The 26,887-nt window shown below is 41.7% G+C and overlaps 2 protein-coding genes across 5 annotated transcripts in view; both read right to left on the reverse strand.

Moving 5' to 3' along the window:
• Positions 1 to 11,679, reverse strand: part of HDHD2 (haloacid dehalogenase like hydrolase domain containing 2) — a 33,496-nt gene extending 21,817 nt beyond the window's left edge. The window contains exons 1-3 of one of the 3 annotated variants that reach the window (XM_006217799.4): positions 11,530 to 11,679; positions 5,466 to 5,576; positions 2,770 to 2,978 (exon numbers count right to left, since the gene is read on the reverse strand). In XM_006217799.4, the coding sequence (XP_006217861.1) occupies positions 2,770 to 2,978; positions 5,466 to 5,566 (310 nt within the window). In that variant the 5' untranslated portion in view covers positions 5,567 to 5,576; positions 11,530 to 11,679. Of the gene's footprint in view, positions 1 to 2,769; positions 2,979 to 5,428; positions 5,577 to 11,472 lie in introns of those variants that run through there. The other 2 variants (XM_031692350.2, XM_015250816.3) reach the window with 2 other exon arrangements.
• Positions 11,680 to 13,994: 2,315 nt separating this feature from the next.
• On the reverse strand, positions 13,995 to 25,970 carry IER3IP1 (immediate early response 3 interacting protein 1). Of its 2 annotated transcripts, XM_072952308.1 has the most exons (4): positions 25,787 to 25,970; positions 17,310 to 17,411; positions 15,227 to 15,345; positions 13,995 to 14,059 (listed from the first exon to the last, which is right to left on the reverse strand). In XM_072952308.1, the coding sequence occupies exons 1-3, from the start codon at positions 25,875 to 25,877 to the stop codon at positions 15,272 to 15,274; spliced, it is 267 nt and encodes an 88-aa protein (XP_072808409.1). In that variant the 5' UTR covers positions 25,878 to 25,970; the 3' UTR covers positions 13,995 to 14,059; positions 15,227 to 15,271. The 2 variants fall into 2 exon arrangements, with proteins under 2 accessions (XP_072808409.1, XP_006217862.1); XM_006217800.4 differs by lacking the exons at positions 13,995 to 14,059; positions 15,227 to 15,345 and adding an exon at positions 15,584 to 16,792 and having other exon boundaries at positions 25,787 to 25,969.
• Between the last annotated feature and the right edge of the window lie 917 nt (positions 25,971 to 26,887).

Genomic DNA, 26,887 nt, shown 5'->3' on the forward strand with positions numbered 1-26,887 from the left:
CTTCAAAATAAAGTAAAAAATCTGAATAAATTGTTTTGCAGTGCTTCAGCTAACCCAGAAATATACATATGGATTATAGAATGTATTTGTCATTATTTTTGGTTTCTGCATAGCATTTTCATTACTAGGGAATCCACCAGTTCATAAGGCTTGGTAAGAAGCAGAGCTTACCCTCTCCTAAGAAGATGAAAACACCAGAGACTCACTTTCCCAGCCTCCCTGCAGCTACGGATACTGGCTTGAGACGGAGGTTCTGCCCATTAAAAGCACCCACCCAGGGCTTTAGACCTGGAGCTAGTGACACAAAGCAGCAGGGAGAACCCCCCTGGGAATTCTGAGGCAGCAGTGCTAGCTGGAACACCCAATCTCCAGCGGCACTGGGGTCAACAGGCAAGCTGGGAGGTCAGCGCTCAGTAGGGATGTCAGGGGAACCCGGTCAGTTCTCACACGGGATGGTGAACACTGCTCCTCGCTCACCGCACAGCCCAGCGCCTGACGCTAATCCAGCTCCCCCTGGCAGTTCCGTGGGCTACCCAAACAGCCTTTTTTTCTGTCATAGACATCTTAAAAAATAGAAAGACTAGCTCATAATGAGCCCTAATGTACCCATCACCCAGCTTTAGGTGTGCCAATCTTATCTATCATCCTCTAGATTTTTTAAAGTAAATCCCAGATATCACATCATCTCATCCCTTCATACTTTGCTATGTATCTTTAATGATAAAGACATAAAAATAACTATCTTAACACTATTATACCAACAAAGTTAATAATAATTCTTTAATATTACTCAGCATCTAGTCCACATCTGAATTTCCCCAAATGTCTCAAAATGTCTTTCCACATCCAGTATGTAACTGGCACCCAACATTGCACTTGACTGTTATCCTTTACATCTCCTGCTACAGCAGCATTCCTCCCCACTTACTCGAGCAACTAGATCATCAACCCTGGAAAAGGTCCCACGTTCTGCATTTGGCTGACTGTAATATTATTTAATGTGTTCCTTTACTCTTCTTATTTCCCGTAAACCAGTAACTGGATCTAGAGGCTTCTTAAGTTCACACTGAATTATTAGGCAAGATTACTTCATAGGCAATGCTGCGAGTTTCCTAGCACAACACATCACGAAGCACAAGAGTCCAGGCTGTTGCACTTCTAGTGATGTTCAGATTGAGCAGTAGGTTCAAGTGGTGTCTGCCTGACCCTGCATTTTGAAGTTCCCCATCAACTCTTCACCTAGTGTGTTTCAAATCTATTTTATATTTGCCATCTCTTTCACTTACACTTAAAATCTGGAGTACTAACAATCCTAGCATAACTACAGCTTTGCTTAATCCTGTATCTAGAATCATAAAATAAAGCAACACTGCTAATAACACCAAGACCACTGAATGCAGTTTTAGATTTCTCTGCAGTTTTTATTTTTGAACTTATCCCACTATGAATGAACTGTCAAAATACTGTATTTTAAAGTCATTTGAAGTAATTATTTTCTGAGTGGTGATGTCACCAACTTTATATAGAGTTCATTTGTTTTGATCTGTTTTTTGTTTTCAGGGCTTTTTTTTTTTTTTAAATATGTGAAATATTTACATGGCTCCAAAGTCAAAACTAGATAATACGGTACTTTTAGAGAAATCACCTCTCCTCCTTCCGCCCTCTCCCTAACCCTCTCCTTTTCTTTTTTTGAGTAAAGGTAGATTTATTTAGAGATACACTGAAAGGCAAGAGAGAGGCCACGAGGTGTGGGGGTTGGGCGCTCAGATTAGAGTAAAAGTACTCACTCCATAGACAGAGTTCAGGCCGTTGCCAAAGGGGGAGCAGCGAGAGGGAGGGCGGTGGCCAGGTGCTGTGTTGCCAGTTTTTATGGGCGCGGTAGTTTCACACGCTACTAAGTGGAAGGACCAGTCTAAGTAGCCTGGGGAAGGGGCTGGGATTCCCAGGAAGTTGGCCACTGCCCACTCTTTGGTCTTCTGTGGCTAGCCTTGGGACTGCCATGGTGCCTGTAGGCATGTTATTCACCATACTAATATATTACAATAGTCATGTAATGAAGCTCAAGTTCTACCAGAAGCCAAATCTCCCACCATCTTGAGCCCCAAGGCCAACTGGGGGTTGAATTCTCAGCCATCCTGATGTTGACTGTTGTGTTGTTTCTTGAATGGCTGTGCTGTGCCCCCTTCCCTCCTGTCTCATTCCCCTCTCAGAGATTTTACTCCCATAATCTTATGGGGTTGCAGAGGGGCGATGGTCATCTTCTGAAACTACTTCCAGGCTGAGTAGGGGTGTCGACCCTGCCTATTAGGTAAAATTAGTAAAAATCTCTGAATGCCTAATCTAGGGGCCCCAGGGGCAGGACGGACTTTTGTTTCTTTGCCGGAGCCACTCTTCCCCTTTAGACAACTGTGTTCATTAGTTTTTCATTTATCCTCCTTCAGTTTCCCTTCATAAGACAAATACATATATATCCATTTTCCTCCACAGAAAATGCATAAAGTTTCCTTACTTTTTTCACTTAATATCCTGTGAAGATCACTCTCTATCAGGAGACAGAATTCACCACTTATGTTTCAGCTACAAAGCATTCCATTTTGTGGGTTATCACAGTTTTAGTCTCTTCCAATAAACATTTGGGTCGTTTTCAATTTTTTGTTATTACAATAAGGTCGGCAGACCTTTCAATGATAATATGAAGAAATCTGAATAAACACTTTTAAACATCTAGTTTTAAGAACCAATTTTTAAATCTTTCCAAATTGCCCCCACCTTTAAAATCAGGTAGGGCCCGATCATCAACCAGCAGCATAGGTCGGACTTGTTTCTGCTCTACCAAATTTCTGGCTGCAGTCAGAGAAGTGAATATTTCATCTTCAGAGATATCAAACTCCAATTTTTTCAATCTTTCCATTAGGTCTTGCTTGCTCTCTTTGGTTGTATTGGTCACAAACTTAACCACTACAGAAGTGGCACGTAATCTGCAAAAGTAAAGTCCAGGTGTCAGTAGGCAGCTTTTACATTCTAGCCCCCATAAAACCTCCTGATTTCGAAACACTTGCCAAAGGTCAGAAAGTGAAGGATAAGTCACCAAGTTTAGGTGTTTTTATGGCCAACAGGTTTATAATCTACCCAGAATTGCTTACAAATTGTCCACACTTTGTAGGACACTGCATCTCCGAAGGCTTGTAAAGTCTACCTTTTCAAGGGCCTTCTATACTTTAACTGAATTTTACTGCAGGGTTTTAGTAAAAAAGTGGAACCAAAAAAACCCAAAAACAAAAAACAAAACCAAAGCTTAGTAACCACCGCAGTCACAGAACATGAGAGGCAAAAGGTACCTTAGGGATTGTCTACCAGTGTAACCTTCTCTTCCTGAAGATGAGAAAACTCAGGCCTGATGGCTGGGCTCAGCTTTCTACAGCTGGGCAGCAGTGGTAGGACTGAGACAAGAACCCCAACCTGTGTCCGGACAGGGTCTGACTCCCTAACTAAGAGAACAGGGGGCACCTGAGGAGTTCTTCCTTCTTCTTAGCCAATTAAGACACTGGCTAAATCCTAATGTGCTACTAAGTCTGTAAAACCACCTGGAGAGCTCAAAGAAACATTCCATTTTTACAGACTGAAATGTGTTTTTTCTTTAACTACTTACACATAGGATTGTTCTGAGTCCATAATCTGCTTTTGGAACCTAAACTGGCAATCAGAGAAAGAATTCATGATAGTCTAGCTTTCTTTCAAAACAAAAAATATTTTCTTGGTCCAGAGATTTTTAATCTAAAAATAATCGCAATTTAGCTACAATTAAAAAAATTTTATATTAATACCCTGTTGCTTTTTATTTTATGCCTGCCCCAGATGGACACAAGGCATGAAAGCACTAGCCACAATTTAAAATAAGCAAGCAAATAAACTAGAAAAGAGATTTTTTAAGTATTCACTCAAAGAGCGTTAAATAAATTTATATGATTACATAGTTCACTATAATCCTGATTATCTCTGTAATATGTATGGTAGCTTTTCTGAAAAACATTAAATTTGGTGGTTTATCTCTCAAAAGAAATTGATCACTTCAATGTAACTATTAACCTAAAAATGAACAAGTGTTAAGTACTGAAATCATATTTTTAACGAGGATTTAAAAAAACTTTTCTTTTTACTAGTCCATCAACTTCCCTTAGTCTGTTTGTTTCTACAGAAACCAAAACTGGCAGGGACAGTACAGTGAACTCTCTGGGATGGAAACCCGCCGGGGCCAGTGAAAGAACACTCTGTAGGCTCCTGCACCTCCAGAATGGCAGGCTCGCGGCTTATACAGGTACTCAGAGATGTCACTCAAGATTTTTCTTTTGATCCAGAGTAGAAAGTGCATCTTCAAACTAGCAGAAACTCTTGTCCAATGGGACAGCAGACAGATCAACAGACATCCTTTCCCCCAGAAAGCCTGAGAGAGGCAGACCACAGCCAGAAGTCCAGCTCTCCAGCTGACTTTCTTCTGGCTTTAAACCACATGGTGTCCACCTAAGAAATGATAAGAACTCCAGCTAAACTGGCAGCTTCCCACTGAGGGCTAGCAGACCTACAAATCTCTTCATACTTGTTGATGCCCCAACTGGAGAGTAAGCTCCTTGAGCAAGCACAAAGTCTGGACTGATCCCTTACCCTAACACCTGGCACCGTGACACTAGTCACTAGGCTTCCTGAATGACAGCATACTATGAATACTTAAAGGTCTGAAAATGATAAAGCACCACATGCTAGGTATTGCTGATTTTGAAAAACCCTCTGAATTATTTTAGGATGAGGTGCTTAATGACATTATTAGTTCTGTTGTACTGAGGGGTATTTTTTTCTTTCAGGATATTCAGAAATAAACATTCACATTCAGCTCACTGTAACAAGCTTTTACTATGTATCCCTGGTTCGTATCCAGACTTGTGGTAAGCAGGGCATCAGAAATATGACAGTCTCAAACTTTTGAAAGCATTCAATTTACTTAATGGAAATAATTCTAAAATTTCAAGTCCCTTAATTAAATTTTATCTGAGCAGCTGTGCACTCAATGCTAGATCTTAGGTGAAGGAGGAGCAGGCAGAACTGCCTTTGTGCATGTGTGCGTTTCATTTTGTGTGATTCCAGGAGTCATTTGTGATTTTTCCAATGCTTATTTATTCCACATTTTAGAATCTTGAGTTTTCATTCCCAAATTTACATTACTGACTTAGAAAAAGACACACATATAAAGAACAAAAAGCCAAGACCGAAAAGCCAAACCTAATGAAGGCTGGGACAACAATGTCTGGAAGATGTAACAACGCACACATCTTCCAGGAAAGCCCAAGGCAGCTCCCGTGTACATGGTAAACTGGTAAAATGCCATCTTCAGGCCAGCCATTCAGCTAATGATCTGCCTTGGTAAAATGGCACTTACAAACATATTTGTCAGCTGAACCTGGAGGATAGCTTGCCTTTTAAGAGCTTCCTGTGCGCCTGGCACAGCTGCATCTTCAATGTGAAGTGTGCCATTGAGATCTACCAAAACAGCTTTTAACGCACGGCGTGCTGCCATCCTTCATTCCCTAGGAGAGAGCAAATGAAATTAAAAATACAGTTTAGGAAACAATGGACAATTAAAAACTGGGAAGTCTTCAAAATATCATTCAGAGCTAGAAAGATACTGCTTAGTGTTAAGCTATTTCTCTCTTAGAAAAAAAATGTGCTTTAAAAATAAAAAAATCCAAATTTATTCCATAAAACGTTTATAATGGTTAGTGTCTTTCTTTTGTTTGTTTTTAAAGTCTTAAATTAAAACCAGAGGAAAGGAAATGTTACTTCAGGTTTCTTAAAATAACTCTTGGTGGGACAACTCATTGATTTATTTTTAAATTTGAGAAAGTGTACTCTGAAGAATGGGTAGATGGACGAAAGCCCTAAACCAATGGCAAAATTTTTTTCATCTTTGGTTACAGACAATGAAAATGTTCTAATCGCCCATCTACACTGTTACATCCTGAAGTGGCAGGTGTGGCTCAAGGGCTACCAGGAATTATATAGGTCACAAGGAGGAAATTTCAAGTTACACAGTAATTTTGGTCAGGAGACATTTTCCTTACCTTAGAATGTCCAACTTCCCTTTGGCACATTTTCCTTTTAAAATAAGTTTACTATGAGCTGTATCACATATACAGTGGAGTATAAGGTATATGTATGATTTAAAGACAATAAGGGAGTGGGTAAGAACAATACAGAAGCCAAAAAAGAAAAGGATGGGACTTCATTTTTAGTTTTTATAATCAAATTAACTCTCCAAAGGTACCCTAGCAATACTAAATTAATAAATATATATTTATATCTTCCAGGGGCAGAGAAGAAAATAAGGAATTCTTAGATCTCAGTAAAAGCAAGAAGCTGGGAGCTGAGTAGCCCACTGCAGCCTGTTTTGGTCCCACGAGCATCTGCCACACTAGGTGATGGCTGAGGTTCTCCCCTGCCGCCTCCTTGGCCCCTTCAGGGAATAAGATAGAATTCAGGGCCTACATGAGGAAACAGACTCTCCCAACCTAAAAGCGGAGACTTCACTGTAAGAACGAACCAGAAATAAGCCCACTGCCGGCACCGCAGCCCACTTCGTCTCAGTTCATTACAAGGTCAACTGCTTTCAAACTTGGCCGAAGGGGTGGAAGGAAGGAAGCACCTTAGCAAATTCAGAACTGTAAGCCAGCCCTGGACCCAGGATGCAAACTAAGTTCACATTGTGTAAGATAAGTCCTCAGACGAACTTCAAAATGTTAATCAGAGTGACCTTGGTTACCAGGTGCCTGGCTGAAGCAAACATAAACCATCCCCAAGGTATTAGTTTCAGTCCAAACAGCAAAGAAATCCCACAAATAAGATCAAATAAAATTCTAAGCACAACGAGCAAGTAATCTAAAGAAACCAGGTGCTGTAAGAGAGATCCTGCAGAAACAATAGTGCAGGAAGCAGGCCTGTAAAGGCTCCTGATAATGGAATCACCAGACTACTGTAAAATGCCTGTTTAAAGTATAAAAGATACAAAAAGTATGCAGAAAACACGAAAGACTCCCAATGTACAGAATCAGAAAGTTCAAAGAATTCTGAGCAAGATAAAGACAAGTCCACACCTACACCCTGGCTGTACACTAAGGCAGAGAAAAACCTGAAAACAGCTGAGGGAAACCAGATTACTTTCAAAGGAACAACGGTTAGACTGCGAGCTGACTGCACAGCAGTAACAATGACAGCCACAACACGTCAGAGTAATATTTTCAATGTGGTGAAAAAACAACTGTCAATCTAGTGATATATTAAAAAAAATCCATGACCATGTTGGAGTTACCTCAGTACTACCAAGCTGTTTTAAATTAGAAAACCAATTAATGTTATTTACCATACTAATAGATTTAAAAAGTAATTAATAATTAAGTATTTAATAGGTTAAAGAAAATGATATTATGATCATGTCAATCCATTCAAGCAGAAAAGCATTTGATAAAATTCAGCATCTCCCTGCCCTAGAATACTCCAAACAACATAAAAATGGAAGGGAACTTCTTTAAGCTGATAAAAGAGTATCTGTAAAAAGCCTACAGCCAACATTAGACTTAACAGTAATATACTGGTATTTATTTATCAGTATACAACTTATATTTTATACTGTGATATCACTTCGTAATACACTGAAAGCACTGAGGGAGTAACACAAGGATGTTACTTTCACCATTTCTATTTAACACTGCAAGTGATGCTTCAGCTAGTGCAGCAGGGCAAGAAAAAGGTGTAAGAATTGGAAGGAAAAAAGTCAGAAAATATCAAAGGTTTTCAAAAGCAACTCCCATTTACTGCTAGTGGGAGAATAAACCACTACAATCCTTTTGGAAATCAGTTTGGAATCCCCATACTCTACCATCCAGCAGTTCCACTCCCAGGCACCACAGCCTTTAGAGAGTCTTTCATACTGTACTGTCAGACATGAACAAAAACATCCACAGCAGCACTGTTTGTAACAGCCAGGAACTGGAAACAATACAAATGTCTATCAACGGACAGCAGAATGGACAATTACACTGTGGTATATTCATACACAGAATATAAAAGGCAGTGGAAATGAACGAGCTACAGTTACACACATCCTAGATAACCCTCCAAAATCTACTACAGAGTCAAAAAAGCAGGTCACAAAAGCACACACACCGCGTGGTTTCATATTGCAGCACTTAGGAACAGGGATGCACACACAGGTGATCAAGCTGCAAAGAGGGGCAAGGGAATGATTATCACGAGAGCGAGGCTAGTGACTCCTCCGGGGGCAGGGAGGAGATGCAAACCAGGAGCACAGGGACGCCTCTAACGTCTTCTTGACCTAGATGGTGAGTACATGGGTGTTTTTTATTTTATAATAATTATTTAAAACTTTCATACACATTTTACATACTGTTGTGTAGATGACATATTTCACAGTAAAAATTAGTCGTTATGTTTTAGTCAGTCATTTCTCATATATTTAATATAGTTATAAAAAATTAAATTAGTCCAATCATTATACGTCAGTATAATAACCCTAATCAAGTATTTTGATTTTAAAATAAATCCCTAGTTCTGTTTGTCTTTCATAATGTATCTGCTGGGGGGAGGGGTGGAGGAGGGTGGTGGGGGTGGAAGAGTAGAGTCAAAAAAAAAAAAATATATTAAGAGTCCTGGTTAAAGATTCCGCTACAGAATTCTCTCTTTTGTAACAGTTCTCATATGGTATTCTATTTCAGATCTTTATTGTGACCTTGAAATGGAGTACTTTATCAACAGGAGCACCAACCACTACCCGCCTGAGAGGGCAGTTTGTTAATCAAAAGACTACACTGTTCCTAGCAGCTCCATGCAGATGTGTGGCGATTAAAGGAGTCTTTAATTTTAAACACACTGTGCCACAAAAGGTAAGGCTATGCAAAATGTAGACAAAGCATTCTCTTTTTACATATCGCGGAACCTAAAATTGCTTCACTCAAAACTTAACTTTTATAAGACATCTAATCAATAAAAAATTTGCCTGAGGTGATTAAAGAACAAAATATAAACAAGACTGGAAAAACAACAAAAGAATTGTACTGTTTAAAAAAACCAAAACTGTCCAATTAGAACCAGTGAATGGTCATAAACAATACTGATAATTCTAACCTTCACCGAAGTGTCCATATAGGGTTAATATTAACCAAAGCATTTAAAAAGCCTTTATTTTTGCTTTCATCAGTTCCACAGAATACACTTTTAAACTCTAAAATGCTCTTCTGGAGCATACCTGAAAATGATTAATTGAGGCCTAGGAGAATATAATTGAGGTGCCCCCTCAAACCTCAAAAGATACTTCTTCAGTTAGCCCTGCTGCAGGCCTTCACCACTTCGACCATGATCTCTTTTCTAGTCTGAATCTTTAATAGCACTTGTTACCTGAACTACAAGTTAGCAGCTGATAAACTATAATTGTAAAATATTAGTATCACCCCCAGTAGAACTGCGAAGGCTTCAGAGGCAGTCCGTGTGTGTTTATACTGAGTCCATGTCCTACCATCTCCCATGGCTTGAACAACTTATGTGGGATATACATAGAGTCATAAACAATTGATATTGGCACATATTCAATGCAAAGAACATAGTAAATTCTCTCTCCTTCCCAAAGGAACTCTTCAAGATACTTCAGAGGACATGTCTCCTTGAATATCCCAGGGGCATCTCAATCCAACAAGTTCTTGTGACCCTCAAAGCTGCTCTTCATCCTGCGATCTGTATGAGTGAATGGCAGCACCATCAACACAGACGTACCCACCAGCCTCTTCCTCTCCTTCCTTGCATCCAGTCAAGGGTCCAATCACGTGCTAGCTCCGGTACCATCTTGAATCCACTCACTTCTCTGCATTACTAACACCATCTTAGTACTGAAATCATCATCTCACCTAGCCTATTTAAACACCTCCCAAATGTCCTCTCTGCTTTCAATCTTCTCCCTATTTTTAGCCTCAAATCTGTTCCCTGAAATGCAACAATGCACAGTGGTTAAGTACAAGAACTGAGGAGTTGTACGTGACTGGACTTAAACCTAGACTCACTAGCTGTGTGAACTTGGGCAAATTTCTTAAACTCTCAGCCTAGTTTCTTCATTTCTAAAGTAGAAAGAATAACACTCATCTATAATGGCTGATTGGAGGATTAAAGGAAGTAAATTATGTAAAGTGCTGTGACCAGTGTTCCACACACAGAGATGCTGGGTTTGGGTTATGTATGTACTGGGAGCTGGGGGGCTATATGATGTCAAGGGTTACAAAAATCACAGGATAAATATGATGCAGTACCCTAAGGCATCAGTGTAACTGGGATTTGAGAAAACATCTTATACCAAAATAAGGATATACTGTGGCATAAAATAAAAAACTTGCATAAATATTTTTAAATATTTAAAATATTTTAAAAAGAGTTCAATAAAAAATTCTCCTAGGTTAGGGCTCTTCAGAGCACGTCTCTTAAACTCCTTGGAGAGCACAAATTCTCTTTTCTTCCCCATGATTCCAGTGAGAAAGTCTGGAACCACTGCAAACACTTAATAAATAGTTATTGTGCAGTCACTCCCCAATGCCCCCAGGATAAATTACGAACAATGAACACTGCTGCCCAGAACCCCTCTCCAAATCATTTGTCTCCACTCCTGCACCAAAGTTCAATGGCACTGCAGTCGCCCACAAGTCCCATCTACACTTCACCTCCAACATCGCTGGACTGTTATCTGAAATCATTTTTGCTCCCTAAATTCTACCCCGCCGGCCCCCTACATCCTCCCTTTCCCCGGTCAACGCCTTCAGTCCGTGGTTCTCAGACAAGTATCATTTCCTTGGCATTCCTGAGTCCAACTCCCTTCCTTCCAGGGCTGGGCCAGGATCCCCCATCACTCATCACTCTGCCCACTCTGCGGAGCTCTGTGAGGAAAGAGGCTGTGTTACCTGTACTACTGATCGCTCAATAAAGACTTCTGAATTAACTCAATTTTTGAATTCCAGTCTCTGTAACTGGAAGGCGTCCACAAACTAACCGAATTGCGACCCACTCCTTCTCCTGAGTGTGCAGGGACCTCAGGACAGGTCCCGCACTCTGCCCCTGCGCAAGTTCCAACGCCCGGCAAAAGCCCGGCTGCTCAGAAGGGACGCCAGCTAAGAAATACAGCCCAGAGGAACGTCCCCAGGAAGAACTAACGCAGCGCAGCTGCCACCTGCCCCTGGGCTACAAGAAGACCCGCGCATCCTCCGCCCCGCAGAAGCGCCTCCGACCCCGCTCCGCGCACGCGCGGTAGCGCCGCGGCCGAGGGGCCGCCCCCGCCGAGAGGGGTGTGAGTCCTCGCAGAGCGAGCGCGTGGGTTGGTCCAGGCCCCAGGAGGGTGGTGGCCTAGAGACACAACGGGTATGTCCCCAGCCTGCTCACAAAGGAATGCAGCCTCCAGACAGGCGGGCGCTCCCCTGCCTCGGAGCCGCTCCTCACCCCGACTCCGCACGCCGTCCTCAGCAAAGGCCCCGCTAGCAGGGAAGTCAGTCAGCAAAGCCGCGCCCTCCGCGGCGTCCTTGCCGCGAGTCCAGGGAGCCTGGGAAGCTGCCTGATGACGCCGGAAATGGCCCGGCCCGCACCGGAAGTCCCGCCTCCCCGCTCCCGTCTCCGCCCCACCCGCCCAGAGTTCTTCCGGGTTTAGGACTCTCACTACTTGGTCAGCTGCTACTCCTTCACCATCCTTGAGGAGAATAAACTTTTCTTAAAACCGGCTCCCTCGAGGGCGGGGCCTACTGGGCCTAGATGCAGGAGGGAAAACAAAAGCTTCTGCCTTTGCTCGGCAGCTGTTTGTCATTCCACAACAGTGTTGCTAAACTGTTATTATCAACTTTCTTTGCTGCCATCCGCCCTCATTCCATCACTTGTTTTATCAAGTCCAAGTTTGTATTTCTTGCCTCAGGACAAGCCAGAGACAGGTGTTGGGGCGAGGATTAGATAGATTTTATCTGGAAAACCAGCAAATGGAGAAGAGAGTGGACTGGTGTCCCAAAGAACCATCTTACTTGAGTTATAATTCAGACTTATTTTACAGAGAAAGGGTTACGGTTAGGTTGTGGCTGGTTGTTGCAGACTTTTCCGTGCTGGCCAGACCCTGAAATGGATGTGATGATCCTCTGTTCTTTCACCTGTCTACATAGGTCTGGTCATGACGGTCCTGTAAGAATGTTCCTCCAACGAGACAAGTGTTATTTTCTGTTCTCTTAACTTTTTATCTATATATGAATGAAATGTTGTATCTTTAAAAGTCAAGCCTGGGAGGCAGAGCCTTGAGAATGGGCCATTATGTGTATTTCAGGCTATAGGCAACATTCCTTTACGAAGTTGCAGAGCCTGCACGACTAAGCACAGGCAACAGAGCACAAAGGTTAGCTATAAAGGAATAGCTCTAATATGGAGTCAGGTTTGTTCAGGTTTGTTCTCTGTTACACTTCTCGCTCATTCTTAAGGGCTATCCCAGAAGTGTGTCCTTGGTGGTTTCCTTGAAACACCCAATCTCTGAAGCCATCATTTCCTGCTTTACTACTTTAATAGCATACTTATTGCTGTTTTATTAACCACCCCCACTGGCAGCAACAGCCTTCTCTTCCTGCATCAGCCTTCCCTTCCTGCATCAGCTATCCCTTATGCCGCTGGAAAGGAAATTTACACTGTCAAGTTTCCTAGCCTGCCTGAGAGAAATATCTTGGGACGCACAGAACGACCTCTCTCACGGCTCCTTTCCCACACGCATCTTGGGAATTTCTACTTGTCTCCCATTGGTCCAAACAAGTTAAACCCCTTGAGTGCAGAAATGGTCATCTTATGCACTCTCTATGAAAATGACTAAATGAAAAGCCTCAGGAGCAGTCTGACATAACAAAATACATATTCTGGTTTACACATAGGGAACCCTTTGACAAAACTGCTGCTCGCCCTTGACTGGGGATTTAAATGCTGCTAGAACACCAACACCCCCTCTGCCCATTGCTGCAGTCAGCCATGTTGTAAGCTATAAGCCTTTCTGTCCCCTGGACTAGAGACCCTCTGGTTTTCCTCCTCACTGGGTCTGGAGGTTTCGTTTTATGTTTAAGTCTAAGTTTTCTGTGTGAGGGCCTATTTGGCTGAAGGAAAAGGAACCTGTTTCTAGTTTCCACTTCAGAACTAGGAGTCACGTCTTTGACATGATTAAAATACCACTGAAGGATTTTAAGCATGTATTAACATTAATACATGCATTTTTCTAAATGCTTACTCTGGCTGCAATGTGAAGGATAGATGGGAGAGGTGCCTAAGTGTCTGTGAGACCAGATAGGAACCTACTGCAGGGCTACAAGAGAGATGTTTAAACTAAAATGTGGGAAGCAAAGCAAACAAGACAAATTCAAGAGGTCTTTAGGAGGTAAGAGTCAGAAATTGGTGGTAGATTAGATTAAGGGTAAGGGACAGGAAGGCTTCAAGATAATTACTAGTTTCCAGGTTTGGGCAATTTGGTACTGTAACTGATGGTGCCATTCACTATGATGTGGAATAATGGAATAGGACTGGTGGCTTCCTCCTCACCAAGACTCAAATGGCTTTGTTTGCCAAAGAGCAAGATGAGTAAAGATGGGATGGGACCTCAAAGGGGGAATTCAGGAAAGAAAAATATGGGGCAAAACCCCAGAGGAGTGGACATGTAAAGAAAACAGTATCAGAACTGAAACAAAGGGTAGGAGTCCAAAATTTATCTTGATCATTAGTACCCATGGACATTGCCCAACTCTGTGTCCCAGGTCCTTGCACAGAATGTCTTCACAACACCTGATGTCTAATGACCAAACAAGGGCCAAGGAAAATTTTAGCAAAAAAGAACTCCATTTTGCTGGATATCAATTTTATTATTGGTAATAACTTTGTAAGTCAATAAGAAAATGATTCATTTCACCAAAAACATTTTACTTCAAAAGAACATCTCTTTGGTTGGGGTACATCCAGAATCAAAGGTGACCTGGAAAAGATAAGACATATTATCACCTGGAGCTGACTTCTGTTCTGAAACAGTTATTGACAGATGAAGCATCCAAGAACTGAGGAGGAGTTAGGAAGTTTATTTAAGTCACATGACAGAAGGTTCTGGTTGGCATTTCAGCAATATCCTGCCTATTGTACTTAAACATACTGCTTTTTCTCAAGTCATTTCACAAGCACATATACACATGCCACTATATACACCTATAGAACACAGATTACCTTGCCTACTCTATATAAAGCAGGGATTTAAAAAAATTACCATTTAATCATGTTTTTAAAGGCTCAGGGTTTTGTGGAAGCACTCTAGGAAGCTTGATCAAAGTGAGGGGGAGGCTGAACAGTGGGTCTTTGGGCCTTATCCCTGATTCAACTGAAATAAAGAAATTGACCTGCCTCATCTGTTTTAGATATTGGAGCATTACAGTTGTCACTATTCCTTTGACAATCTGGTCCTGCTGTTAACAATCGAAGTTTGAAAACCACTGTACTTGATTACGGATTAAGGTATTAATCTGGTTAACACTGATAGAGTCTTCACCACAGGAGACAGGCATATAGATACAGTTCCGGAATACATCAAACCATTAACATCATGAGTATTTGGAGTCCAGAACGATCACAAACTGTTAATCCTAGAAATGGCTAAGGGACAGGATGTGGGCAGGCAAGCAGGCACTTAAGTTACTGTCTACTAAAATACGATGCTGTAGTTAGAGTTGCAACTGCACTGGGGGAACCATGGTTAACCTGTGAAAGCTTACAGACCTCCTCTTCAGGCACAGTAAAGCTAGAATTTTCTAAGTGGTCTCAAGAGAGAAAATATTTCGATGTTCATGTTTCACTGCTTAGAACCGCTTTGCTACAGAATTCTCTGATGCTGCCCTGCTGGGACTGTTCCCCACTGGAATATGAACAGTATCCTGACACTAAATGAGCGTGAAGGTGTGTAGTAATGGCTCACATGAAAATATCAGGCGAAGGTCTCTCTTTTCTTTTTAAAATTCTGTATGGCTCATGGACTGTGGGAGTGCCCTCAATTAACTTCTTCTTTTAAATCTTCTTAGTGGCTTAAACTCAGACTCATGCATCAGATCTTTGTAAGGCCAAAAGAACATTGCCTGTAAGTGCCAAATACGTTACTCACATGAGCCAAGTAATCAACTAAGGGTTCCCGGTACAGTTCTCTGGTTCAGTTGCAAGGACCCCACGGCCCAGGGATCTTCCACCCCTCCAGCTGAGGCACGGCCAACAGGCATCCAATACCTGTTCCAACGTTTCAGAAGGAATTTAAGTCACAGAATAATAGTTGACGTGAGTCTTCTTGATGATGACAGCAATTCAGTTAATTCATTGAAAAAAAAATGGAATGTGTATGTTTACTTCCCTTAAATCTGTGTTCAGTGATTTTATAGCAAAGAACACATATATGAAGTATTACACACAAAATGAGATTAATTCAGTTAACACCAACAGGTATGTACTAAGGTACAAAAACAAATGCTTGAGTTGGAAATTTAACTTTATTTACAAATGTTCTCCTGTAAACAAAGATGCCATTCCATCCCCTTTAACATATTATAACTAATTTCCAGAAAAACCATTTACATAGTTTTAATCTTTCTGTATAAAACAGTATTATGAGATAAACAAATACGGGATGGTCTAAGACATAAAAACAAAACAAAAAACAATTTATCTACCATGAATGTTCTACTGACTGACAGAATGAAGAATTACAAATCACACCCCTCAATGCGCTACTCCAAGAAATGGAAACGTGATAATTTGGGGGAGTAAACATATGACAATAAAGTCTTCTTACACAGTATGGTTCAGTGGTGATTGTTTAGGATTGCTCTTGCAGGCTTTTACGCTGATTTTATAAAATAAGTCATCATTGTTAAAAGGACATAGACTTTTCCACACAGATTTTTTTACCAATGGAAATACGTAGATACTGATCTGGGCTCATCACTCAGGCCAATTAATAAAACAACAAACACATGAAAAGAACTTAAAAATAAAAACACAATCATCATGTGTCTCTCTGACTTACAAAATTAGGAATCTCCCTGAAGTCAGAGTATTGCTCCTCAATAGTTACTACAAATTTGAATTTTTCATAGCTGAGACAGTATACAGATAAAGTATTTAACCAAAGAGTTAAAATAAAATAATCCAAATTACCTATTTATCATTTTATATGTAGGAATTACTTTTCAAAAATCCTTTAAATTTTACCTAGGAGGACAATCATTCTTACATCATGGCTAAGTCACAAGGAACTTCAAAACTTTGAAAGAAAAAATTCATCCCTGAGAAGTGAAAGAGAAAAATCTCTAAAAACACAGAAGTGACAGTCCTGTACCCTTTAAACAATCTTTACCATAGCATGAACTCTTGTTAATAGTTAGCAATCAAATGTATCCAATCCTGGATAGTTACTGCCTCTGATGATCTGATCTTTTTGTAACGAAACTGTAAGTGCAACATGTAAAAAATCAGATAAATAGGGACGCAGGTTTTATTGTCAGGTTTAGATTTTTGTCAAGTCCAAGGACAGCCAGGTAAATAAGATATGTATATTCCAATAAAGACTGAAGTAGTAACTTCTGACAGCTCTTCTTCTGAGTCTCCACTTCCCCCATTGATCTTCACCCAAATAGTAAAAGTAATACAATTGCAATTGAGTTTACTATTATCAATGGCACTGCAAAGAAAAACAAAGTTTTTTATTATAAAGAATGTATCAGAAAAAAAACTAAGTCATAGTTACTAGCATCCAGGAAGGATGGAAATACTTAATAATATGTCATCATAATCACACTGCAAATCCTTATAACATTCAAACATGCACTGGATCATAAAATCCAAAACTTATTTGCAAGGGGACTTATGGGACCTTTATTTTTTCTCTTGAAAGCCTTACAAGACTCTAGATGACTCTACTCCTTGGAAGCAATAGTTTCCAAAAGGCAAGAACACCACTGTCTTTCAACTGCGAGGTAACATATAAACAGATTACACTACAGGGCATCAAACAGCTTAGACAGAGAGAAGAGGCAAGCTAGGAAAGAAACCAGGAAATTTTAAGCAGTAAAGCCAAGTTAAAGAGAAGTTCCCGTTACAAAAATGGTATGTGACAGCAGTCACACTTGGAAGCTCTGTTACTTAAATCAAACCACAAAATTAAAACCTAAGAGTATTCCACTACTTTTTCTTCTTACCTCTCATCACGGTTCGTACAGATCGAATAAGGTTCATTAGCTGAGATTTAATTCCTGGCTCTTCTCCGAATCCACCAATTCCCTGGTCTGTTCCCCAGCCAACTGCATAATATAAAGATGATTAGCTGTGTGAAAATGTATTATGTACTCACCTTGCTCCCTCATTAGTTACCTTCTGAAAGATGATCTTGAGTCTTTGTTAAAAACATAAAATAAAGTCACAGGACTTAAAAACTTTACAGTATATTTTTTTACTTTTGACAAGTAGCATAAACTCATTTAATTTCCACTTTGATTTTACAAAATAGCTAGTCTAATAAATTATCCCATGGCATTTAGTTCAGAGATGACTTGTTACACCCTGACTGTTTTCTTTCTCCTTTTTTTAAACTAACAAACAATACATCTTTTTCAGGTGAGAACTGAGAACCACAGAATATTGTCAAGTTGAATAATTAACGAGCTCAACTCAGAATTTATAAAACCCAACATCGGCATCAGTGTAAAAGCACTGTAGCTGAGATCCACCATCTGTACCCCCTGGGGGTACGCTGTGCTCCCAGCGTGCTCTAACCTGCCAGCAGATGCACAGCTTTTCAACTTGATCATTCCTCCTGATTTCTCAATTTTGAGGTAAGGAACTTAGCCTACTACCCGACTTAATTTCCTGTAAATGAGTCTTTTACCTTCTTCTAAATCATTTTCCTGATACTAAGAGTCATTATTTCTTTACGTTTATCTGCTAGTTCTTTTCTTCTTGCCTTACATCCTTCTAGAGGCTGCCATGTCCTCGTTTCGGCAATGTCTTTCTCTTGTCCTCATTTCAGGTCCACTTTCCATATCTCATATGACTGTATTTTTTTTTAATCTCATATGACTACAGGGCTTAATTAATTCCTGACATGCTAACCCTTAAACTCGAAGACAGAGAACAAGCCTTAATTTTATACATGAAAGAACCAAGTATGAGGTAACAAGATTTTACTTTGCTTAATCAGCTTCTGCTTGCTTGAAATCAAGGTTAAATAATGGTTGCTTGCTTTTTTGTCACATCAACACTGAGGTATGTTGTGGTATAAAACTAATTTAAAGTTCAGATTCACAACAGAGTTGATATGTTTTGACTCCAACTCACCCTTCAAGGCCTAGCTCACCCTGTGCTTTCAGCCTTCCCAGCAGCCCACAGGGGTGGACAATTTTCGAGCCCCTGTGGGGCAGCCTTCATCACCGTGGTTACTGTCACAGCTTCTATTATCTCTACTACTATTTCAACAGAGGCCTCAGCAGTCTTATCTCAGCCTCTTGAGTTTTCTCCCTTTCAAGGGTCAGATCTTTCTAGCTCACAATGTGTGATGATTCCCACTTCCTACTGAGTGAAGTTAAAAAACTCCTTAAATTGACAGGCTAGTCTCGTATCATACCGCAACCCTCCAAGTATTCCCACTTACACTCAATTACCCACTAACTGGTGTACATGTTAAATGCAGCTTCTCAATCTAAGTCTGTCTGACATCAATGTCAGGGCCTTTCCTAAGTCCCTCCCATGTCACAATAGACCTTTCTTTTTGCTCCTAGATTGTAAGTTAAAAGTTATAAATTCCTGGATGATGGGAACTGAATTTAGTCCGTCTTCACTTTCCCCTCTACCCCACCCCAGAGCAAACACTTAGTAAATGTTTGTGGAATTAAGGTGAATTTATAGCAGACAGAGTTAATCTTGGATAAAGGAAATTAGGGTAAATTCTCCGATCATAGATAAAACTTGCAAAGAACCCTATTTCTTTACTTTTAAGACACATAAAGTATAACATGAACCAATCATTCAACTGCAGTTTTACGGGAGGGGAAAAGAAATCCTCCAGGATTACGTGCACACCTCTGTGGAAGCTGGAAACAATTCCAGTGGGCCCACCTGCCTCGTGCTTCCTACTGGATCTGCTTCTCTCCCTCGAGCAAACATATTTATGCTGCTTCTCCATTTACTTTTACCATGTCACAGGTTCTACGAGAACTTCTTTCTTCCACACATCTGTCTCACTCCTCCAGGCAACTCAATCAGCATTTTCCACTCCGAGGCAGTCCCGTTTTTATAATCTAAGTTCAAAGGCATAGTACCAGCCTTTAACTACTTATAATGCGGTCAAAACTATTTCATACTAGCGTCACTAGACAGACATAAAACCCCAAATGACCACCAGCACCAGCTGTGTCATTTTCTAAGCTAGTTTAGTCTTACTCATATAAACCTATTTGACAGCTCTGCACAGTGAGAAGGTAGCCTGGTTCTGGTTAAACACAGTGGTTGCTGTAAGGAAGGAAAAACTTTTCCTTGACCCTCTTAGGGTCCCTGGCTAAGTCTGAAGATTAAACTGACAGAGTAACAGGAAAAAAAACCATACAAGCTTATTAAGCTTTTAAATATATCTGGGAGCCTTCACAAGAGAATAAAGATCTGAAAAAGTGACTAGAGCAGGAAGCTTCTATAAATTTCAGACAAAGGAATAAATTTGTGAAGAATTAACAATACAAAGGAGTGTACGCTATGGGTAGTAAATGGGGAAAAACTAACAGTCTGTTAACACAGCCTTCCAGGCCCTAAACTCCCCATCTCTAGGGATAAAAATGTCTCCCTTCCTCCTGGTACAAGGAAGGCATCTTTCACGTGGGAGATTCACTCCTGCTTTCAGAAAAGAAGGGCCAGGGAGGGAGAGGGGCAGTGATCTCTGCTTCTGCTCTTTTCTCAAACTCCTACGGCTTAAGATATTCAATATGCCAAGGTGCCTTATTTTGGGGTAGTGCGTCCTGAACTCCAACAATGGATTCACACTTTTATCTCCTCTTTTAATGTCACGAGTAGGATAACAAGTTTTGTCTCCAGGCAAAACTCCACAAAAACTGGGACAATAAAAAATAAACGTTAGAGTAACTGATGTAGCAGGGGAAGCTGAAGCCTAAACCTTCAGGGAGGACACAACAAAAAACTGAGGTGAGTCGTGCTGAGAACCTTGGAAAGTTGAGAGAAACTTCAAAACGCCAGCGAGGACGACACAGCTGAAACACAGGAGGACTAACTGCAAGTCTCTACAAGGGTAGTGAGCGCTGCTCCCCCCGCCCCTCCGAGCCCCTTCCCTAGACTGAACCGATGGGAAGAGTCACCGCCTCAGAAGACAGGGGTTTCCTCTCAGCACACACGGAACGCAGGAGCTCTGGACCTGGGGACGTCCAGGGAAGGTGGAAGGAATGAAAGTCTGCTGGAGATGGGGGGAAGGGAGGTATGTTTGCACTTGTGCTTACACACCATGAGTGTGCTGCTGCTCATATAATTGTGCTAAACACTTCCACAGTAGTAAGTACATGACTTAGAACTTGGAAGAGTTGAAAATAATTGCTTTTGAGGAATGGGAGAGGTTGAGGAGATGGGGCAGGAGGGTTCTCTCTTTCTTTATAAACTGAAGAGGTTTCTGACTTTAAAACCACATACATACCCTGCTTCCATAAAAACAGAAATGGCTTAAAAAAAAAAAAAAAGCCTACAGAGATGCTCCTCTATTGGAGAAACCCCTCTGGAATGAGGCCTTCCTCTCCAGAACAGGCACAGCCTGAGGGCAGGGATGAGCTCCTCAAGTGTGGGGCTTCCACTGTGAGTCACTTTGAATATTTAAAACTGTTTTAAAACCACCTTGCTATATGGTATTGTTGGTTTCCTTTCCTTTACTTACTTTCTGGAAATTAATCATTGCTCAAATTACCAATCCTTTCCCTCCGTGGCTGAAGTCTCTTAGATGGTTAAAGGACTTGTTTTAAGTACTTTGTAGATTATGCACTCAATTTTTATTAAATAGAGACGTTGATTTCCAACAATCTTTTTTTTTCTTTTAGACCCATTCCAAAAAGATGTTTAAATATATTTTTGTAAAATTATATTTTTACATAAGGAGAGGAGTGACTCCCAGAAAAAAAATATATCTTCCAACTGCGCTTCAACAAAAAAAGGATAAAACTCTACAATATTGGGAGTACCATAATTTAAGCATCAGCATTGAAATAATTTTAAGAGTTATTAGCTAATTTTAGCCTCTCTATTTTTATGCCAGTAGAATGAAAAAGAAAACTGAATTTTGGGTAGAGAGAGTAAATTATCTGTTTTCTCTCCAACTGCTACTTAGGGAGTCTCAGTTGTTTTTCAAGGAACCTGGCCAAACCTTTAAAGAGCTTTGCTTTTCTTTTTTTTTTAAGGAGAAATATTTCAGCTTTCTTGCCCACAGCTAGAGGGCCTAATAGAGAACAAATGATCAGACCAGGCAGCAGTAGTTGCTGCTGTAATTTCAGGAATGAACTTAAATAGAAAAAGTTACTAATTGCAAATACCACACATGTTCTTCCACTGCTGGGACTTCAAAAAGTCACACAAAAAATGGCAATCCATCCAGGTTCAGCTAACAATGCTCAGCTAGACACACTTTGACGAAAACAAGTATCTGCTACAGTTTTGAGAACTGGCTGACCCTGGCAAGTCTCAGGGTCTTTTGAGATCAGTTTCTGTATCTGTAAAGGAGAATACATGTGCTTTACTTTGTCCCCACATGTAACGCCTTCCCAGATTGCCACTCTGGGCACCAGACCTGTATATGCAAGTGCCCACACGTCACCTCTTGGAAGTGTTAAAGGTACCTAAAAATTGGCTAATTTCTATTCCTATTTCAGGACTCAGCTTTTAATGTTGTTTCCTAGGAACTGACACTGTCCTGATTCAACCAGGAGGTTACATTCCCGTGGTTCCTACCCAATTCTCTTCCTTCAAACAAGTTAGCCTAGACTCAACTGTTTGCTTTCTGCCATTAGACTCTGTTCTACCATCCAACTCTAAGCTATGAAAACAAAGACGCCGTGTCATGCTCACTGCGACCTCCCTCCCACCGAGGTCACAGTGACTGGCCTATTTGTTACAAGGAAAAAAGAAAAACTGCCTGCCACCAACTCTACAAACCTCCTATTTCACCAGCTAATCCTTCCTCCTTTTCAATGAAGAACGTATGGTACCATCTCCTCCATCTGTGCCTTAGAACCCATCCCTATCCACCTTCTTAGAAACCTTGAACTACCAAATATCTCACTTCTGTCCTATACCTTTCATTTTTCTCTCATTACTAGATCCTTTCCATAGCAATTCTTTTTTTTACCTTTAATTACTTAACTTTTAAAACTTATCACTTAGATTTAATAATTGTTCATTTTTGCCTTATGTGCTTCATCTTTTTTCTGCTTGAGTATTTTACAAATAAAATGCTGGTGCTATAATATTTCACTTCTAAATATTTCAGTATGCATCTTCCTCACACTGTAGATTTACAGTGATTCCTTAATATCATCTAGTATCTAGTCCATATTCAAATTTCATCAGATGTTCCCAATATGTCTTTTACAGTTGATATGTTTAAGCCAGAATTCAATCAAGGCCCACATGCTGCATATGAATATCTCCCTTACATCTCTTTTTGTCTTTCTCGTATTTTGTATATTTGCCTCAGTGGTCACTTCCTCCCCACTTTTCTCATGGCACTGATTTGCTGAAGAGACCTGGCTGGTTCTGTCATTGCCGAGACATGCTCAAGCTCTCCTACCTAAAAACAAAACCACCATAAAACATATCCCTGCACCCCCGTCCAGCATCGTTTCTTCATTTCCTTGAACTTAGTGATGCAGTTGGATAATCCTCCCATTTCCATTCTGTCACTTTCCACTCACTTCTCACTCAACCCCATTCCAATGTGGACTTTGCCCACTGCTGCAGCTGCTCTTGTAAAATCACCAACAACCTCTGCTACCCTTAGGACGCCTTTCAGTCTTTATCTTGCTTGGCTTGTCAGAACATTCCACTCCTCCTTCAAATACTCCTTGGCGCTTCAGTGAAACCCCACTGTCTAGATTTCCCCATCTCCCTGTTTCGCTCTCGCATCATTTCTCCGGTCAGCTCTCCTATCTCTACCTAAACATCACGCACTGGAGATTTTAGGACTGCCCTGATCAACAAAGTACCCTACTCCTTCCCTGAGCAATTTCATCTCTTCATATGGCTTCATTTATCATCTGTGGTTGACAATCTCAAATTTCAGTCTCCACTCTGGCTCTTGCTTCTGGTCTCCGGACTCAAGTCCAACTGACTATTCCACATCTCCACTTGCATTATCTCCCAGAAATCTCAAACTCAGCATGTCCAAAACTTATTTCATTATCTCTTCACCTTCTTACCTCCTCCCCGCCAATTTTCCTCCAGGGCTCTCTGCCTCAGGAAAGGTACTAATTAATCTTCACTCATTTGCTTACACCAGAAAACCAAGAAAGACCTTTGCTTTTTCCTCTCTCCTCATTCCCAATGTCCATCAGTAAATCCTGTCTTTTCAAACTTTAAAATATCTCCTGATTTGTATTAGTTTCCTAGGGCTACCATATCAAAGCACCACAAACTGGGTGGCTTAACACAACAAAAGTTTATTTTCTCATGGGGAGGGCAGAGCTCAAGTGGTAGAGTGCATACTTAGCATGCATGAGGTCCTGGGTTCAATCCCCAGTGCCTCCAGTAAAAGAAAAATGAATAAATAAACTACCCTCCCCCCAAAAGTTTATTTTCTCACAGTTCTAGAGGTCAGAAGTCCAAAACCAAGGTGTTGGCAGAGCTGGTTCCTTTTGGGAGCTCTGAGGGGTAATCCTGTCCATGCCTCTCTCCTAGCTCTGGCTGTTACTGCCAATCCTTGGCAATCTTTGGCTCATGGCTGTATCGCTCCAGTCTCGGCCTCTGTTGTCTCAAGACCTTCTTCCCCCTGGGTGTGTGTGTCTCTTTATCTCTCTCCTGACAGGGACACCTCATTGGGTTTAGTGTCCATCCTTATCCAGTGTGACCTCATCCTAACTTGATATCACCTGCAAACATCCTATTTCCAAATAAGATCACATTCACAGGAACCAAGGGTTAGGAGTTTAACATGTCTTTTAGGGGCATACAGTTCAACACATGACATGATTCCTTCTACTTTTCTGGACAGCGTAGTGGTGAAGAGATGGACTCTTGCATTAGGCTGCCTAAACTGAATCCTGCCTCTGCCACTTCCTAGCTGTGTGATCTCAGGAAAGTCATCTACTCTTGTGCTTCAGGTTTTCCATCACTAAAGCGGGGATGAAAACAGGACTTGTCTCATGGGTTGTTGTGAGGGTCACACAAGGGAATACGTGTAAAACACTTGATGCAGATCCTGGCGCGTGCTAGGTGTTAGTTACTTTATTATATGCACTTGACTTACGTTATATCCACCATCTCTCCCTGCTCAATTTGGAATGGTGCTTTCCGCATCCACTCTTCTCCACTTCCAATCTGTTCTCCACACAGTAACCAGAATGATCTTGCAAATAACATAGATCTGGTCCTGTCACTGCCCTGCTTTTTCCATGCCAGTGTTCACATCAGCTCTTACTCCTCACCTCCTGACCCTTCACTTCATTCATATAACTTACTTATCAGATTTGGGGTTAGACATACTTCCTCCAAGCTTCCAAAGATTCACAAGTTACTATCTCCCAGCACCTCTCTTCCATAACATTCTGCATACTTGTTATTGGTGCTTGTTCAGTTTTTATTTAGATTAACTTCTATTAGAAGGGCAGGGTGGCCGCCCTCAGCTCCTATTACGTGGGCCTGGCCGTAATTTGTGCTCAAAAAATCTCTCTTGAAGAAATAAATGAAATAAAACAATCTTGTTCATGGGTTTGAGTTTCGGTGATCCACACAGGCATATCTGGTAAGCTGTGACATATGATACACATCATGCAGTATCCTGCCTTAACTGTGCCTCATACAGAAGGAAGCAGGCTGCCCAGGAGGCAAGGAGGTCTCTAGATTCTGGGATGCCGGTAGGCTTAACTTCTGTCCTCTTTGTATTAGATTCTAGCCTGGCACATAGTAGGCACCCAATAAACTGTGCTGAATAAGCTTTTCTTGAAACGTGGATGGCAGGATGTCGTGATACTCCCAACACTTTCCCTTTCCTCTTACTCCCAAAGCCCAGGAACCCCTATGGCCCTCCACCACTTCATTCTAATTACCGATGCTCCAAAACGAGCCACGCCCCTCCCTCTTGAACTGAAAACTCCTGCCCCGGGTTTTCGACTACGCCAAAGAGGAACTGGTCTCAGGCAGAGGGGCGTCCCTGGCTCATCTCCACATCCTCCCATCCCGCCCCGCCCCCGGGGCCCGGCACACAGCGGGCGTCTGTTGGACAATCTTCACCCCACTGTGGAGCACAAACCTGGTGAGAAGGAAGTGGCTCGGCTTCCCCACCCAAGGAAGGGCCCCAGGTGGCGAGCCCTCGGCCGCGCCTCCTTCCCGGCCCAGGCTCTCCCCTCGCGCGGCCCGACTCGGGGCCGGGGCCGCGCCCCCGGAGCGCCGCCCCCGCCGCCCCTCAGCCCGGCCCCGCGGCCCTACTCACTGTTCTTGAGGAAGCGCTCCTCGTGCAGCACGGCGATGGCGTTGACACACAGCAGAGCCGCCTGCAGCAGCGAGTACAGCGTAAAGGCCATGGTCACCCGCCCCGAGGCCCAACGGATGCCTCTCCCGCCGCGGCCGGGGACGTGGCGCCGCCGCCGCTCTGCTACGGCAGCCAGTGAGGCCCAAAACGCGCTCCCGGAAAAGCCCCGCCCCCATCCGGCTAAGACCCGCCCTACGCTGACGTCATCAAGGCGTGGCTGCTTAGTGGTCCGTATCTGCTCCGGCCAGTGCAGCAGCCAAGAGTGGGTACTGAAGACTAAAAATTGTATTGGAACTGTGAAATACACAGGACGAAAACAAGAACGGGAAAATCTCCCAATAACTTACAAGTGTTGACTACATGTTGAAATGATAAGTTTTAATATATTAGGTAAGTAAAATAAATTACTAACATCAATTTTTACTATTTATTTTTACTTTTTTTTGTTAAAAAGTGGCTGTGAAGATATTGATAAAAACATGTGAGGCGTGTCCAATACTTCTGTTGGACAGCGTTGTACTAGATGTGCCCTAGAACTGTATGAGATGTCAATACGTAATTCCTATTTCACAGATGAAGAAAGGAAGGCTTTGGCAAATAAACCTTTAAAAAATTTAAAGTAAACTAGTATGTCTTAAAATTACTCAGTGAGAAACATTCTGTCCTTGATCAAACTCCTGCAGGCCCTCTGAGCCCTCTTCTTGATTAGATCTCAGCGTTGGACTATAAAAACTACAGATTCTCAACACAATGATTTCATCCACTCCCCTTACCCCCATATTAAAAAGCTTAAACCTAACATAGTTTCTAACAGCTCAAGTCATCCCTAGGATGACCCCAGCCCCCCTTAAAGTGCCTGCCTGAGAAAGCTCAAGGCTCCCAAAGAATTTACTGTTGGTTCTAGTCAAGACCTGCAAATAGAGTCCTGCCCACTCTTTCTTAGACCATTAGCATTTATTAAAATGAGCTCACATGGGATGGGGGTATAGCGCAGTGGTTAGAGTGCGAATGCTGAGCGTGCACGAGGTCTTGGGGATTTAATCTCCATTTAAAAAATGGGTT

This window comes from Vicugna pacos, chromosome 30 (genome assembly GCF_048564905.1).
Source record: "Vicugna pacos chromosome 30, VicPac4, whole genome shotgun sequence".
Lineage (NCBI taxonomy): Eukaryota > Metazoa > Chordata > Mammalia > Artiodactyla > Camelidae > Vicugna > Vicugna pacos.

What these genes read in the sequence shown, in the direction of transcription:
- IER3IP1 (XM_072952308.1), bottom strand. Translation starts at nt 25,877, where the DNA reads ATGGCCTTTACGCTGTACTCGCTGCTGCAGGCGGCTCTGCTGTGTGTC. An exon ending in GGAGCGCTTCCTCAAGAACA is followed by an intron (nt 17,412 to 25,786) that starts GTGAGTAGGGCC and finishes TATATTATGCAG; the next exon opens with TTGGCTGGGGAACAGACCAG. An exon ending in TGTACGAACCGTGATGAGAG is followed by an intron (nt 15,346 to 17,309) that starts GTAAGAAGAAAA and finishes ACGTTGGAACAG; the next exon opens with GTATTGGATGCCTGTTGGCC.